This window comes from Syzygium oleosum, unplaced genomic scaffold (assembly GCF_021117445.2).
Source record: "Syzygium oleosum isolate NSW1041296 unplaced genomic scaffold, Sole_v2.1 Sole_v2.02, whole genome shotgun sequence".
In the NCBI taxonomy this organism is placed as follows: domain Eukaryota; kingdom Viridiplantae; phylum Streptophyta; class Magnoliopsida; order Myrtales; family Myrtaceae; genus Syzygium; species Syzygium oleosum.
This window is the reverse complement of record NW_026607486.1, coordinates 16,754,170-16,772,346: the sequence shown is the minus strand read 5'-3', so window position 1 is coordinate 16,772,346 and position 18,177 is coordinate 16,754,170. Positions and strand designations below refer to the sequence as shown.

General features: G+C 38.6%; 1 protein-coding gene and 1 long non-coding RNA gene across 4 annotated transcripts; one reads left to right on the top strand and one right to left on the bottom strand.

Moving 5' to 3' along the window:
* Window positions 1-5,120: 5,120 nt before the first annotated feature.
* LOC115672910 (uncharacterized) lies at window positions 5,121-8,257 on the bottom strand. 3 transcript variants are annotated; one of them, XM_030594909.2, is made up of 8 exons: window positions 8,160-8,257; window positions 7,940-8,040; window positions 7,277-7,356; window positions 6,928-7,069; window positions 6,699-6,848; window positions 6,053-6,254; window positions 5,498-5,602; window positions 5,121-5,403 (listed from the first exon to the last, which is right to left on the bottom strand). In XM_030594909.2, the coding sequence occupies exons 1-7, from the start codon at window positions 8,218-8,220 to the stop codon at window positions 5,499-5,501; spliced, it is 840 nt and encodes a 279-aa protein (XP_030450769.1). In that variant the 5' UTR covers window positions 8,221-8,257; the 3' UTR covers window positions 5,121-5,403; window position 5,498. The 3 variants fall into 3 exon arrangements, with proteins under 3 accessions (XP_030450769.1, XP_056159846.1, XP_056159849.1); XM_056303871.1 differs by having other exon boundaries at window positions 5,121-5,392; XM_056303874.1 differs by lacking the exon at window positions 5,498-5,602 and having other exon boundaries at window positions 5,121-5,392.
* On the top strand, window positions 7,285-7,546 carry LOC130135246 (uncharacterized). The gene is made up of 2 exons (XR_008814706.1): window positions 7,285-7,429; window positions 7,482-7,546. It is a non-coding gene; the product is annotated as an uncharacterized LOC130135246 (long non-coding RNA).
* Window positions 8,258-18,177: the final 9,920 nt, after the last annotated feature.

Below are 18,177 nucleotides of genomic sequence, written 5' to 3'. Positions count from 1 at the left end.
GTTAGAGTTGTATATAGGTGTCTCTCGATCAATTGAAGACAAAAGTGGTTGTTAAACATTAATACGAAACATTTTCTGCGGAAGACTGTATTTCGCAATGAGTCATCATGACCTTAATTTCCGAGCCATGTGATACTTTTAAAGGTAAATCTGTTTCCTTAAATCTTGTATTAGGCAATTGGCAAAGAGTCGAAAGATCCAACGCCTTTCGCGTACTTCTCGTGGCTATTTTACATTGAGACCGAGATCATCTTACTCTCTCCATATTGCTATATAAGCACAACATATTGAGATAATGATTTTGGCATGTGCTGAGATATTTTGTTCTTTGTTTTATGTCAGAACGAATTGATTTGAAAATAATTCTCGATTATAATGACTAGAGTTGAATATCCAAACTTCTTGGACATTCAGTCGTTTAAAGATCGTTTATTTTAATTCGTCCCTCAAATTTTTCAAGACACGGACCATGGATTGGAGATTGGAATTTGGTGCGGAGAGACTTTGCGGTTGGCAGCACGCCGGGTTCGGTCGCGACGACGGGTTTGCCAACCTCGGACTCTCGAGTCCCGGGCGGGTGATGCGGAGCAGTTATGGTTCGAGCGTACATTTGACGGCGGGTATAAGGTTGTCATGGCAACGTCCGAAGGAGGTCACTGAAACGAGTAAACCCTTGGCATTATTTTGCTTTAAAATAAATAAACGAACGTGAATTATAATGAGAAAAACAAGAAAACAACCACGTTTGGAACCTTGGCTCGGGACAGATTCTTCAACAGGATACTTCTACAGCTTTAAGTACGAAAACATAGTCATTTTTTGGGTAAATACAACGAAACTCTCAAAATCTGTACACTCGTGATAAATTCACTTTCTGTTAGTTTCCGTTAAATTTTACCATTAAATTTTTTAGTTGGATGATGCGTAGCAATTGACGGATATATTAGTTTTGTGGTTTTACCCTCCTCCGTCTATTACACATTTTTGTGATTTTTTGTGATATTAATCTAATTAAATAGAGGGTAAATTTATCACAAATGTATCAGTTTTGGGTTTTTTGTGGTCAAAAAATTAGTTTAGGATAAATTTGTGACAAGTGTACCGGTTTTAGGTTTTTTATGGTAAAAAAATTAGTTTTTGGTAAATTTGTCATAGGTATACCAGTCTGAGGTTTTTCTTGATATTAACCCTAATCTTTTTTAGTGCTCAATTCAAAATGAGCAATCTTTTCTCCGCGCTCTTGCTGAGTCCGACTCCCCAATGACTAGACCGTTTAAAAAATTGCACCTTTTGCCCAAGGCAACGATCGGCTTTGCGAGACCAGGTTCAGGACGGAACCTTGGAATCGAATTGGTTCAATAGCTGATTTTCGAAACGACATTCGACCTTTGTGGATGATCATAGACATGGACAGAGTTTTTCTTTGCGGTGCCATCCAAGCCCGTGCAAACTTTTCTCTTGATTGTGACGAACAAAGAAAACGACGCCCAAATCTTCGGATTTCTCATACAAAAACAAAAATAAAACAGAGGGAAAAAAAAAAATGCCCCCGATTATTTTTAGCATCGACAGGGACGGCTCTCTGCTCCAAAAGTCGGGAACCGATCCTAACAGGGTAGGTTCCAGATTTCAAGTGGTAGATTCCGGATTCTAGGTTCGGAACCTACCCACCCTAGAACCGATCGCCCTTGTTCAATACTTATTTTATTTAGAAATTGTATTGCTTTTGAAATACCAAACGAATTCATTCAGCGGGAGCTAATACATGCCCACTGGGACTCTTGCACGGGCCCTTCTATTGGTAGAATGATACCAAGTCAATTAATTACCTTGTTGTTATAGACTTTTAACAGTTGAGTAGCGCAAGCTTAATTGCTAAACGTAGTTCTACGCACTGCTCTAAGTCCGTCTCGAACGTCAATACCTGAATGACGGGAGAATTATCGAAAAAGTCATAAATTTATTGCGATTATGCCAATTCAATAGTAAATCTTTTATTTGTGCAATTAAATCATAAACCTTCGGACGTTTTGCCAAATTGAGCCCATTAGACCAATTTTGGCAGAAAATCGCTGACGCGGATGCCCATGTCGTGACCGTAGAATAATAAAAAAATTCAAAAAATATCTTTAAAATGGTTCATTTCAGCGCCGGCCGTCCTACCCCCGGCCGTGTCACGTAGGACGCGCTCAGAGTCCAAATCAGCGATTTTCGTCCAAATTTGGCTAAATGTACTCGATTGGCAAAATATGAAAAATGTTTAGGACTGAATTGGAATAATTAGAAAGTCCACGACTGAATTGGCACGAGCCTAATAGCTTTAGCGTTTTTTTCTTGGCCGATTTTCCCCGCCGAATGATTAATGTAGCAGCGCAGTGATGGGCGCTCTCCCCTGTTCTCAGCTACGACCGCCAAACCCTACGTCGGCGGAGGTGCGTAGCTGGTGGGACAAAGGACAGAAACTGGCGCCGACGTCTCTTCACGACGGCGAAAGGCCAAGATTTTCCAACTCAGAACACGCACGTGCTTCCACCGCTAAAAACTACTCCATCTTTCCAGGCTGGCGTGGCGGCCACCACCACCAGCCCATCTCTTGGAACCGAAGCCATCGACTTTTCGTCGGCCATACGTCCAATGAAATCTCACCGGCTTATCTAAATCTTACTCGCGATCTCTGGACTTCCTACGGGGAGTTTGGATTTGCGCGCGCTCTCTCTCTCTCTCTCCTCGCCTCGGTCGCTGTCCCCGTGCCTTCTCCATTGCCTCCGTCAGTAGAGGTGTCAAAATGGGTCTTAAACCCATATATGACCCATTTTAAAATGGTCACTTTAATTTTAAAGAGCCAACCTTAAATGGGTTTTAAATTTTAAAGATTAAAGATAAATGGGTCTAAATGGGTTGAGTTTGGAACCCATGTCCAACCCACCTGCTAGACCCATCCACACACTCTCTCCCTCTTTACAAAAATGTTTTAAAAAAATCGAAATTTAATTATTTTTATTTTTTCTCTTTTTCTTTTATTTTTTCTTTTCTCTTCTTTCTTTTTCTTTTTTTTTTATTCCGGCCGGTGGTCGGCCACGGCGACTGGCCACCGGGGCGGGACGACCTCGCCACAGGTCGACGAGGCTCGAGCCTCGCCGATCTGGCGAGCCTCGAGCTCGCCCGATTCCGGCGACCTCGAGGCTCGCCCGATCCCGGCGAGGCTCCAGCCTCGTCGACCTGTGGCGAGGCTGGAGCCTCGCTAGATCGGCGAGAACGAGCTTTGCCGGCCTCCGGCGAGCTCGTCCTCGCCTGTGGTCGGTCGCCGGCCACGGCGGCCGACGATCGGCCAAAAATAAAGGAAAAAGAAAAAAATTAAAAATTCGATTTAAAAAATAAAAATATATTAATTTTTTTATTTTCTTGGATAATGACTTTATGGAAAATATTTTTTAGAAATGTTGCATTTTTCGTAAAAAAAAACATAACCTCAATTTTTAAAAAAAATTATAAAATTTTTTCATTAGCTTTGTATTGCATAAAATATTTTAGTAGTATAATTTAAAAAAAATCATAAGAAACAAGTATTCCTAGATTAGGTTAAATATAAAAGTGTTTTAGTAATATGGGTCGGGTATGGGTCAAGATATTTACACTATGAATAAATGGATCATAAACGGGTTAATGGGTCAATTTGGGTCGGACCATTTATGACCAGACCCAAACCCGACCCGACCCACCCGTTTAACAGGTCTTGAGCCATCGACCGCTGGGGACCGGGACGGAGGGGGGGCTCGCGCGAGATGTCAAATGGGTAGGGTTATGAATAGTAGAGTGAAGTACCGGACATTAGGACGGCCGCACCGGTCACGGAAACGTGAATGTTGCGGGGGGGACGATGTGACGAGCAGCGCATCTATTGCGTCGGGTGACCACCAAGAACATGATGGCCAAATCGAAACGGTACAAATGCATATGCCAGCTTCCCAATAGATTGCCTAACAACCCATTCTTCGTACCTTCATCGTCCTTAACTAAAATAATACACGCAACTTGATTTCACCTAACTGCCGTCTAATTAAAAAGCACATCATTGGCATTTTCCTTGTTCTTGATCATCCGTGCCTAAAGCCACCGCATCTAGTCGTTAACCAGAAGCGTTAGGTTCCGAATCATGCATTCGTGAGATTCTCTCTCCGAGGAGAAATTGTCCCGTCCTAAGGATTAGTTTACGCGACAAACACGACATGTATGATCAAATTCCTAAGTAGCGGCAGATCGGTTTCTGCGAATAGCGAGGGATAACGGGCACGTAATGACCGACAACGCGGGTCAAGAGCGATGTCACGTACGGGGAGGTGTGGTGGGCAATAACGACTAGACTTCTTACCAAAACGAACGTCTCATCCTCTGCCTTTTGCAACCAAATTTCCGTACGTTAAAAGGAAACAGCTCACTATGTTTGTGTACGATTGGGAAGGATAGATCGATCGATGGTGTCCATTAAGCGCCGTCCGGAAACGTATACGGTGTCCTACGGCCCATATTGCAAGCTGTTCTTTTTCCTCTCTTTGTTTTGGACAGATGTACAGAGATGGGCCCCGCATCAATCGGTTTTGGCCCACAAGCTAGCTAGGAGGTTGATGGTGACAGCTTAACTAGAATTGAATCCCACGTGCGTGCACCTTTGATGCTTCAAAAGAAAAGAAAAGAAAGCAAAATCCTGAGCCTGAAATGAAGGGAACAAACATTCGGAGTGTTCACGAGCTAGTGCAGCAGATGCTCGCATAGTTGTTCATTAGTAATGATCTGCCAGTGGTCTCGTTTCGTCGCGGATGGCATCGAACACCTCGTTTAGCTAGAGCCGTGCCCGCGGCTTTCGTGTCTTCGGATCGAGTGCAGTGGGAGCGAAAGAGAAATCAGACAGTTGATGGCAAGAACAATCGTGATGGCCCAAAGTGAATCATAAACGCTCTCTCCCAAGGACTGGTTCGGCTCTATATTGAGAGAGCCGAGTGGGGCTTTCTGCACTGGGCTGATACTCGAAAGCTCAGATGAAGCTGGGCCTTTTTGCAATAAATCGACCTAACGTACGTTCTTTGATGATACAAACTACAAAGGTGAGAGAAAACCAACAAAAGTTTCGAAAGGAGGGGGGCAAGAGTCCTTTTATGTTGTCAAGAAAGCTCGTGCAACTTTAAAATCAAACCATCCCATGTCAAAATCTCCTTTGACCCATAACCTCAGTTACAGTATACAGTTCACCATTTGCCACGAGTAAAAACAGGATCCAGACAGGAGGCTTTTGACGGGATACATGGCAGAGCTCCTTTCACTTGAGTTGTTGTTGCAGAAGCTTCCTGTTTTTCGGGCACCGAGACCTTTGCCTAGAAGCAACTCGAAACGTCTCGGCCTCAGAACCGCCTGCAAGACACAAGTATTTCTTGTTATTTTTCCGATAAAACACTGAAAAAAAAATGACCATGATGTAAGGACTTGGGAGGTGAAGAGAGTGTACTTTATAGATCAATTCCCTCGCCAAGCCCCATCAAAGAGTAACTTGGGTCATCAGATCCGAGCAGCGGGATATATTCTGATCCTCTCACGTGGACACTAAAGCAAGCTAAAACGAGGAAGAACCTGTCAGAGCTTGGGGGGAATTCAATTCTGATGCATGAAGAGGAAGTGTGTTCCCAAGCAACCGAGCACAAATAAGATCTTACATTCACTTTGATATTTTGAAGTACATAACGGCTAGTCCCTTTCAGTCTCAGCACAACTCTAACGAGGTTAGAATTAGAAAAGAAAAGGAAGTACCTTTTAAATGCAGAAGGAAATTCACAAAACTCAAACTAGCAAAGGTTCAAGTATAAATCATTTGAAAAGAGCTACTTGCTTAGAACTTTCCATAACTGAACTAAAGTTCATGACTAACTCAGTGAATTGACGATTTAATGCCTCAGACTCAGCTAAGCGATCTCTACGTGTAATGCCATCAAACAAGAAGACCTGAAATGATCATCGAGCAATAGTAGATACACAGATATTAGCCATGAAAGTGGCAGCATAGTACCATTCTCAATTTTTATCACACTTTGAAGCATTGTCTCCATCTTCGTCTTCATATCAAGAGGTTCGTCCATGTGTGGCACTAAAAGGGTCAGCTCACGGTGTATTTCACGCACAAATGTACATATCTCTTTAGCATATTCAAGTTCACCATCTGAAATTCGACCAATAGCCAACCTCATAAGCTCTCCTGTCAAATCTGCAAGCTTCATATGAACAAATACCAGCTTTAAGTTTCTGATAAGACATAGCAGCTCAAGTAAGTTAGCTTGCATGCATTTCAAGTGTTTGCTGGTACATGCACGACCTTTGCTTATTCAAGCACACATTCGAGTCCGGTAGATGACCAGAATCAACTAACTCGATGTTTTAAATAGACCGAACTAGTTCAAAAGATCAATTGACAGAGCAAAAAAAAGGTATTTCAATGCTTCATCCTGATTGGTTTTCGTATGCCAATGCTGTGACGCTATTACATGTTTTCGTATGCTCTCCGACTAAACACCTTATGGTGGAGTGCACCTACATACATATTTTGCATGCACTTCGCCATCCATCTCAAACTTCAATAACATAAAGGGCGAAGAATGACGTGCTCTAGTGGGTAAAGTAGTCAGGAGTGCCCATACTATGAAATTTTAGGTCATTACCCCGAGAATGTAATCGAGGATATTAATCTGCAAAGGTTCATGAGATGGGTTGCTCAGCGATGATAAAGAAGCATTCATCTCCTCGAGATTTAAAAGGGTCCCAGATTTACAAAATCTACAGAGAGTAGCAGCCTCAACATACTCCTGTATCTGCAAATCAAAGGGTCAAATTAGGCAATTGCAGTAATCTATTTAGGCCTTTGAAGCAGACAGAGAAACTATCACAAACCCCTGGAGAGTATGCCCGTCGTAGTTTCCAAAAGTCACTGCCTCGCAATTCTTTTACAAGTCTAGCAATGTACTGATCCATAACAGCTGCTAAATCCTTGTGTGCCTTCTCCAAGACTTCCTCTCTGTTGTTTTTACTGATTCTACGATAAGCACGACATGGAACATGGTTCATTCCAAGAAGACTGGGAAGGTAAATTTTAAAAATTGATCATGCAAAACTAGTTTGGCGATGCCTCCTACTTGCAATTTTATCAGTTACAGCAAGAATCAAAGAATTAGATCATTTGACCCTTTTGAAAGCGCATGGCACCAAAGAGATAAAAAAAAATATACCAATAAATGTATACCTGTGCACCTGAAAAATAACCTTCTTGCTGTTCATGGTTATGTCTCGACTCGCTTTTACTACCCTTTCGCGTTTCTCATTCTACAGATGCAAATCGGGGTCGTGTCAGACAAACGTTTGAACAGAAATGAGAGAACCCAATAGTTAGGGAAAGGTCATGTGCCAACAAAAGGCCAAGGTATATGTAAGCATGACTCCGAGAAAAGGCCGCGATCACAGAGCCAAATGACTTCCATATATACGCGATTCGAAGGAGCACGTATCATGCCCATTGCCCAAATCATACAGCTTTATCTAATTTTTAACCTCAGAGAAGATAAGCAATCAGGATGCTCGTAGTTAAGCTATCAGCAAAAGGGTGGTCAAATAATCAAATACCCTAAACCTCTACGCTTCAGCGCAGCTTAGTTCTTATGCAAAAAGTGAATGCTTAGTGCCAGCCAACTCATTTCTCACCGCACTGCGCACCAACGAAAACAACCCTTTAATGCAAAACACTACGCACAGCTTCAAACACCAGCCCCCTTGGGTGAAAAGGGGCGATCCTAGAAGCTCACTACACAGGATCTCTCGCCTTCCAATTTCTCCACACACCCACTGCCATCTATGCCCACATCTCGATAACAACAAACCCATGAAAAGAAAGAGAGGGAGAGAACATTACGAGATTGTTGAGGTAATCGGCGTAGGCGGAGAAGTCGTCCTTGAGAGAAGGTTGAGACGTCATCGTCCTGGCCTTCTTAGCTGAGCTCTGGAAATCTGCCCCTACACGCGGCACAGAGAGAGAGATAGATAGAGAGAGAGTAAATTTCTAGGGTTGTGCAGGAAAGGGTGAGAGTCGCCAAGAAAGGAAGCAGGAAGAAGAAGAAGAAGAAGAAGAAGACATTGACGGAGGCGCTGGGGCTTGGAGGCCATCACAAGTATCCTCTGGATCGCAGCAGACATCTGCCCCCTTCTTGCCCCCACACGTCAGTTAATTTTCACTTTATTTCATTTTTCAGTGAACTTTCTTGCGAAAAAATAGATAATTTACATACAAAAAAATCCTAAAATTAACCGCTTATACCGCTATAAATAATTATTTAATAAAAAAAATTCATTATTAACAATCATTTGTATTTCGATATTTTAATAGACGATAAAAAATACTTTTCGTTTGTTCATTTTTTTTAGCAATAAAATGATTATTTTTAAGAAAATATTTTTTAAATTATTCATTTTTCATGAAATAAATATAGTCCAATAATCAATATGATCAATTTCTGAATTTTTTTTTCTCAATTCAATTTAATTTCGGAACTTCTTTCATCAATTCACGTTACATATATATTTTTCTAACATGGACCGTCACGTCAGCATTTATTAAACCGAGATTATGAGTAAAACTCGCTGAATTGTGCGCTAATTTTCTTAGTTGGATATTATCGTGCTTTGGAAAACACGAAAAAGTCTCTCTCGGCGACGAGTATTTTCAAGATCTGGGCCAGCCCATTCCGGGTCACCAAAAATTTATGGGCCGATAAACGGGCCAATGGGCTTAGCAAGGCCCATACCCAAAATGAAGCGAAGAATCTGGGAAGTGCCTCTTTTTCTTTCTTTCTTTTGTTTTTTTGTCCCGTTAATTTATTTTCGGCCAGGTTTTTTTCCTCTGTCAGTTGGAATTGCCTCTTCTTCTTTTCTTTTTTTTTGCAAGTGCCTCTTCGCAATATATATTTTTTAAATATTTTTAATGATAAAAAGGACCCAACAAGATATTAGGTGCTTATGTCGGTGGTGAGATGCGAATTAGGTGGAAAAAATGCTAGATCAAATAGCTGCAAACGAAATGAAAAAGGAACGATCGCTATACCTAATCGGTTCATAATTCCAGTCGCTCGAACAAGTGAATTGATCAGGCGTATTGATGTTCTTTTTTAATCTTTTTATGGATTATCACGACGTCCCGATAGATGAGTCACGTCTTTTTGTTTTGACCGATCTATCACTAAAAGTCTCGAGAGGTTATATATAGTCTTCAAAACGAACGAAGTAATACAATATTCTCCAGGATTTTTTTTTTTCAATTTTTTCTGTCCACTCGTGCGTGCGTGCTTGACAAGATTGAAAGTTGGAGTTGACGTAGATGATTGAAGCCCTTGACCTGGAGATTCAACTGCTAAATTTCACGTCCTCCGTAAATTATCTACATTATCTTTCACCGCATCGCGCTAGTCAAAAGAAACGTCACGAAGAACGTGGACATTTTGCACGGAAATCCCCTGGAACCATCAACGAAGATGTCCATGGCTTTCTATAGAACAAACAAAAGAAAGAAAATTCTAATAAACAAAAAATTAAAAAATCTCAGTAACGGGTCGTTCCGAAAGATTTCTTAGCAAATGCCTAGAAAAATGGCGCGACGACTACGGATGTCGATATCTTCGGACCCGATCAATTGTTTGGCCGGCACGGGACCGCGAGAATTTTTCCTGATTTTTTGTTTTTTTTTTTCCGCGAGAGTTAAATTAATTGAAGCGACGAGGAGAGGAACCTTCTTCGTTTTGCCCAATTGATTAACGAGGGAGTTTCTAATTTCCTCCATTTTTATTTTGCTCAATTCTGTTTTTTGGCTATTTATATCCAATGCGGTGTGTGCAAGGGATTCAAAAGGAGGTTTCTTTTTCCAAGAAATTTCTCTGTTCTTATCTTTAAATGGACGGACACTTCTGCTGCGTTTTTCTCTGTACGAGGACACCAATTTTTAACGTTAGGAATGTAAGCACGGCGTAGCATCTGTCATCAAAAGCGGGACCCATCGCTGTAATAACTCGAGAGCGACGCTGCCGGCACCTTGCACGTTAAGGTTTTTTTGCCCAATCGCGTATGTTAGAAATGCGAGAAAATGACACGAATGATCCCGATCTATAAACTTGTAATTTATTCGGTGCGATCCCTGAATTTTAATTCGATGTGTAATATAGTCATTCGATTTTTTATTTATTCAATAAAATCCATGAACTTTTTATATATGTTCATTTTAGTCCCGAAATTTTCGGTGTTCTCCCTGGTATTAAATTAATTGAACGACTACATTGAACATTTTCACGCAAGGATTACGTCGAGCATGTACCAAGAGTCTAATGATCATATTAAATAAATTAAAAGTTCAGAAACCATATTTGAACAAATTAAAAATCCAGCGACCACATTGCACATCGGGCCAAAGTTCATGGACCGTTTGTGTCGTTATCTCCAGAAATATAGTCTATGTCATTTGACATGCTCCAACGCACACTTGTTCTCCATTTGCTTGATAACTTAAAATTTTAGATTGGACTTTTCGAAAAAAATGAGTAATTATTGATTTCGTATGAAGTGTCGGTAAGTTATCAATAAATTTTTTCCTATTAAAAAGATTTGAAAATTCGGAAAATTGGTGATCTTTTTTTTTTCTATGCAAAAAATAAGTCGATAATCTTTTCAAACCGTCGGTAAAATTTCAAACAAGCTGTCAAGACAAGACTGGGGAATCGTCAGCTTCTTTCACCATCACTTTTTCGACACAAACCAACTTTTCAGAAATGTACAGGAGTTGTCCATAAAGCAGAATATTCTATCGCCGAGTCTTCCAAGTACAAAATAAAAATAAAAATGGGGTGAATATTCCAAGTCCAAACGCCTAAAAATATTCAAAATCCTCTTCAAGCAATGCGATTTTTCTTTCTTTAAAAGCTCCATTTATTTTGCTAAAAATAAATAATTTATAATGCATTTACCTAAGAGCGATTTTTTGTATTGCTTGAAATGATTAGTCAATGAAAAAAATTTCTCATTATCGACGATAATTTATATCTAAAAATTTTCATAGACGGTAAAAATATCTTTCGTTCGTCCAAACGATACAAATGACGGTTTTTAAAAAATATATCTTTTGAAATTATTTATTTTTTACTAAGCAAATCAACCACCTTATATTCCAAGCCACTTCCCGGGCTCTTCTAAATTCAATTCTAATCGGTGCGCGAAAAGTATAAAATAGAAGTAAATCACTGTGGACGGCAACTTAAAAAATGCAAAGTCGTGTGTATGCTGTCCAAAGTGAGAAATTGCTGCGTCAAGTCTTCCGTGGATATTTTACCATGGTTATTTAGACATCGTTTATTTCGCGAAAGATAAATCATTTAAAAATAACTTTTTTGAAAATAATTGCTAATATTATTTGCAAAATTAAAAGAGCAAAATATATTTTTATTGTCCACGAAAATATTTAGATATAAATTGTTATCAATAAAGAAAATATTTTTTACTAACTAAATTATACAAGCGATTATTTTTAGGAAAATATTTTCAAATCATGCATTTGTCACGAAACAAATTGAGCCTGTTAATGAGTCTTTTTTTCGGCAAATATTATTTAATGAACCTTTCGTGATAATTATATGATAAAATTTTGAAAAAATAAGATTGTAGCCGGCCAATCAAGAAGTCTACTGAGCCATTTAGGAGATCGCCGACCATTTGGGACGAGGGTCGTGTGAATTGGGATTTCGAAAGATGAGGCGCCCATCAAGTCGGCATTAATGGATTAGAAATCGACGAATTTTACGTAAATAATCGCCTTAAAAATAGATTGAAAAATTAACTAATTACACGTGTCAATAGTAAAACGATGAGGGGTTTTTTTTCGGTGCGACTTATTATGATTTCTTTTGAATTATTCATATTCCTTATCTCGGATTAAAGTGAAAGTCTTCTCCATCGATGTAATCAGGATACGCTAAGCCATTAGGAAAACCGCTGCCGTGTGAACTTGGATATGGAAAGACGAGGCCCCGTCAAGTCGGTATCAATTAGATAAAAAATTGACGGATTTCGCGTAAAATAACCGCGTTAAAAATAGACCAAAAATTGAAGTAGACACGTGCATCGATAGTAAAATGTGGGCAACGAAGAAGACTTCAATGTAGTCCGGTCCCAATTTGATTTTCAATATTTTAAAAATATTTCCTCGGATTTCTTATTTCGAATTTAAGTAAATGTCTTCACTACACATCTTGCTGTACGATCCGATGCAGGGAGGTTCAGTTTGGTCACGACCTCGTACAAACAGAGCCAGGCAACCCTACCTATAAAATCCAAGTCCTGTCCATTATGACACAAATCTTAGTACCAAAAATTAAAGAATATCGATGCAAACATTTATTGCATTTTTCAGCGTATTCTACCGAACAACCCAACTTTTATCAACTCGCATTTATTAATGTGGCTATAAATAATTCTCGATTTTGGTTCTCTTTTTTAATGCTTCAAATCGAACATCCCGCGACCATATAATCTCGATTCGGGCAAGTGTGCCTTCAACAATCAAAAATTTAATTGACCCGAATCAATCTTTCAATCGGGTCGCATTTCGCATTCTTGACGTTCACCAACTACATGAATCTTAAAAAAGAGAGGCTAATGCCAAAAAAAAAAAAACATCGATTTTATCTCCATTTTATTTTGAGTGACAATTTTGACTCGAACTTTTTTTTTGATCTCAATAAAAAAAAAGGGTTAATATCACGAAAAACCTTAAACTAGCACATCTAAGATAAATTTACCCCAAATTAATTTTTTGACCACAAAAATCCTAAATCGGTACATCCGCAATAAATTTACTCAAAACTAATTTTTTGATCACAAAAAACCTCAAATCACTACATTTGTGACAAATTTACCCTCTGTTAATTTCCGTTAAATTTATTTAATACTATAAAAAATCATAAACTGATGCACTTGTGATAAAACGGAGGGTAAAACTCAAAATCGGTACACATGTCAATTGCAACTTGTCATCAAATTCAGTAATCTGGTGATAAAATTTAACAGAAAGTAACGGATGATAAACTTATCACAAGCGTACAAGTTCGGGGTTTTTCGCAAAAATGAGATTCCCACGTGCAACTTGGATCTAATAAGTACTTGTAAAATGAAAAAAACCAAAAAAAACGAAGTAACCAAGTAGTGCTTTTATTTTGTCGGATACATGACCAAGTAGTTTTTTTTTACCAAGTAGTTAGGTTAGGCCATATGCCAAATCTGTTCTCCCGGCGCACGTGTTAGCAAGTGACAGGGTCGCGGGGGCACACCGCACGTGTACGTTATCATGTGGGAGTAATCAATACCGACCGCCACTTGCACCGAACGTCGTTTCGATGCAATCGAGACGTTTCGATCCCTGACTAGTTCGTCGTCGTTTAGTTATGCCCAAGTTTTAGCCCGATTTTCCGAAAATTTCGGGTGTATTTATTTGAGCGAATTGATTTTTTTGGACTTTCACGCCTTTTGGTTCGCAGCAGATGATCGGCCAACGGAAAACCGTTTACGATCTAAAAAAATATGTATGCTCAAAGTTGAGAAAATGAACTTCCTATCTTTAAAAAGGAAAACATTTTCCTGAAAAGCAATTTTCTTTTTTATCGCGAAGTTTTCACCGGATGAGTTTGTTTTGCTTAAATTTTCATAATAAATGAAAATATTTGGGATGATTACACAAATAGTCCGTGAGTTTCGGCCCAGTGTGGAATATCATCACTGAACTTTCTATTTTTTTCAATATGGTGAACTTTTGATAAATATTCACTCTAGTCCCTGAATTATATAAAAATTTTCAATATTGTCATTGAACTCAAATTAAATATTTTTATATTGTTCATAGAGTAGATTAAATACATACCAAAAGTTCACAAACCACATTAAACGATCTAAAAGTTCAGGGATGACATTTCATATCGGGCGAAAGTTCACGGAATATCTATGTCATTTTTCCATAATATTTACCACGAATATCATTTTCAAGGAAAATTGTTAATTTTCTTTTGTTTGGTGGTTGAGATCAAGTGATTTCCTTCTTATTAGAGGAAGTCGTTTTCTCCTAATTTAAGTTCGTTATTTTCGATCAATGGAAAGTATTTTTTGTGGATTGATTAATTTTCCGTTATCAAAATATCAGAAAATTGAAAAATAATTTCTCGAAAATACTTTTCCTTCGTACCAAGGGACCCTTTGTTCTAGAAGCATTTTACTCTCATGCGGTCAAATTGTTAATAGCGCTAGCAATCCGTGGACGCTGCCGTAGCAGATTTATGCAAGTTAGGAAATCTCAGTTGAATTTGACTTTGTAAATATCAAATGGAATTGGTCTGATCATCGTAGATAAATCATCCATCCAAAATAACAAGGCCGAAAATAAGATAAAAGGGTTAATACCACAAAAAATTACAAATTAATAAATCTGTGACAAACAAATGGGTAAAATCCTAAACTAGCACAACTGTTGATTATCACGTGTCATCTAACTTAGAAATTTGACGGTAAAATATAACGGAAACTAACGGAGAGTAAATTTGTTCTTGATTGCGAATGGTTTTATAACATAACCATCTTTATGTTTTAATAGATTGCGAATGTTTTCATCAAGCAAAAGGTGAGTCGCAAAAGAAAATTGGCATAGACAGCATAAGTTATCACGTCATTAGAAGACTCGAGGGCGCGTCTGGTGGCTCGATTAAAATTCTAGATAGGACGAAAGTTATCTCGTTTAGCATTTGGTAATACGCATTGAACGGGACAAACTTGGATGTATCTGGACAAAAGTTTGGACGAGCTGTCCCAACCTTAGGAACGGAATCAATCTTATTCAATCGTGTTGAATATAAAAGCAAACCGAACGAAACAGAGATTGTTTACGTTTCCCCAACTAGTTGTGGCATCCTTGTGTGTCGCTATCACCCGCTTTACCCGGTCTTTTGGTGACCACTGCCGAGAGCCTTTCACTTCCGATCCGTGCACGGTCAGATCTGGGCAGATCTGGCCGCCGTGGGCCACCGCGTTCGGGATCTCACCCTATGGGCAGTGGCAATCGCACGTCGTCGTCGCTTGCGGAATTGATGGAAACGGCAATCGCCACAATGCGCTGTTCATCCTACATGTACAGTAGAGTAGGCTTTTTCATCTACGAGTCATCTAATTCTTTATCATTTACTTAATCTTTAAGGTTAATATCACGAAAAACCCTAAAACTGCTACGCCCGTGATAAATTTACCCAAAATTAATTTTCGGATCATGAAAAACCCCAAACCAGTACACCTGCGACAAATTTAATCCAAACTAATTTTTTGATCTCTGTACACTTATGACAAATTTACCTTTCGTTAAATTGAATTGATATCACGAAAAATCACAAAATTGATAAATCCGTGACAAACGGAAGGGGTAAAACTCACAACTGATACATCTGCCAATTATCATGTATCATCTAACTTAACAATTTAATAGTAAAATTTAACGGAAACTAATTAAGGGTAAAATTGTTATGGATGCACCAGTTTGGGATTTAATATTAATTCGGGATAAATTTATTATACATGTATTAATTTGAAATTTTTCGTAATATTAATCCTGATCTTTAATTTCGGATGTTATCACGTCACGTACCAAGCACAGACAAAAACATAAGGCTCGGCGAATCTCCCGCATCTGTTGTCACGTCGTTTTTCGCCGTAATCCCAATCCTCGTCTCGGTAACCAAACGTGGTCCAGCGTAAAGGGAAATTAAAAAACAGGAAAAAGAAAAAGAGCAAGAAACTCATAGGTAAGCCAGATAAAAAAAGAAGGGCGTGAATGGTTCGGGATCGGCGCTGCAGAGGAAATAACCATTTTTAAATTCTTAGGTTCCTCCTCTAATATTAATTACTTTTTTTTTCTGTAGACGATGATTAGAGCTGCCTATAGGGAAGAGGGATTAAGTAGGGTTTAGTTTATCCCGCTTTTTGCAAAGCGTTTCGCTAAAGACGAGGTTGTACTGACTAAATTAAGTTAAAGGTTAATATCACGAAAAATCTTAAATCGATATATTTATGATAAATTTACTTTAAATTAATTTTTTGATTACAAAAAATTTTTTAAATCGGTATATTTATGACAGATTTACCCTCCGTAAGTTTCCGTTAAATTGGATTAATACCCCGAAGAAATCACAAACTGATGCACATTTGACAAACGAAGGGTAAAACTCCAAACCGGCACACCCGTCAACTACCGCGTGTCGTCCAGCTCAGCAATTCGACGGAAAAATTTAACGGAAACTCACAAAGGACAAAATTTGTCATAGTACCGGTTTGGGATTTTTCGTGGTATTAACTCTTAAGTTAATCAATATGTTTTCTTTTTCCGGTAATAAATTTTCTACTTCACATCATGACAATTTTTAAGCTGTGACTTTCCGGGGGGGCGCCCCCGGTTCCTTAGGCCACGAGTGGATTTTCTCGGGAAAATTTGTTGCCGTTTCTGCGGAGGGAAAATCGGGCGTGCCCATGGCAAGAAAACGGAAGGCGACGAGAGAGAAAGAAAGAGAGGAAATGGTGGTGAACAGCTCATGCGATGAAAGCGAAGAGCTTTTTACACACACGAAAGGAGGAAAAAAAGGCGAGAGGTTTGGCGCATTTAAGGCGGGGCAATGGAAAGAGGGAAAAAAAAAGGCCTTTTTGCTTTTTTGGCCTCTCGTTAGTTGGGATCGGGACGGAGACATCAATTGCTAAACGCTTTGTTTCAATTGATCTTTGAACGGTTCTTCTTCTTTTTTTTTTTTTTTTTTTTGGGGTCGAAATATTTCGAGCTTTTAGTTGATGACGAACGATGTCGGAGAAAAATGACATTTTTCCGTAAATATAAGACTTCAAAATGCGAAGGTGTTAGGTGGTATTCAAGGGTGCGTGTTTGATATTTTCAATTGTAAGCGGTCATCAAGCGAAATGTGATATCTATGTGTTTCCCTTATATTTCGCCGGTGGGAATTTAATTTAAAGTCCGCTTTTGGTCCAAGAAATTCATTTGGCAAGAGCACCGCCGAGAGGTTGTTTGGTACGATTTTCTCGCGAAAACTCCAACGGTAAAAAGGGACGCCGCGCCTTTTTCCAAGACATGTGGTGTGGATATTTTAAAGGCGTGTTTGACAAAATCTCATGATTGCAATGCCCCCAAATTATAGCACTTTAGAACATAACGTATATTATCAGGCGTACAAGTCGCGTCGCTTCACGGCACAGTCATAGACTAACAAGGTTAAAATTCAGACACGATTATACCTAAAAAAACACTTAAATTTTACTACTAGGCATGAAGATAAAATTGATTGCGATGCACTTTATATGAAATGACCCGTGTTTAAGAAAAAAAGAGTTCGAGTCATAAAAATACATATCTTACAAACTGGTAAAAATATTTGAATAACGAGTGTTTCGGAAAGACTTGTTTTGGTAATAAGATCAAATAAGATTGGTTCCTAATTTATGAATTTCTGTTAAGTCTCAAGCAAAGTCAGCTACAAAATATTCCGTTTCCGAGTTCATTTAAGAAGCCTTGTTATGACATTTACTACTTATCCAGTGATTCTGATAAGTGATTTCGAGACACTTAGGACATAATAATAATAATAATAAAATTATTCACTATGTTATTTAAAAAAAAACGAATAATTGAAATTTAAACTTTCTATCTTTTCTACCCACAAAAAAACTTTCTTTCTTAAAATACACGCCTGAGTATTGATAAAATCCTCCGGACACTAATTAACGTAATGGTTGATACCACTAAAAACCCTAAATTAATACACTTATGATAAATTTATCAAAAACTAATTTTTTGACCACTAAAAATCCAAACTGGTACACCTATAATAAATTTACATAAAATTAATTTTTTTGCCACTAAAAATCCCAAACTGCTTGTGACAAATTTACCCTTTGTTAGATTCGTTAAATCGGATTAATATAAAAAAAAATTTACAAACCGGTACACTTATGACAAATGAACCGTAAAACCCCAAACCAAAACAATCATTAACTGTCACGTGTCATCCAACTCAGCAATTTGATGGTAAA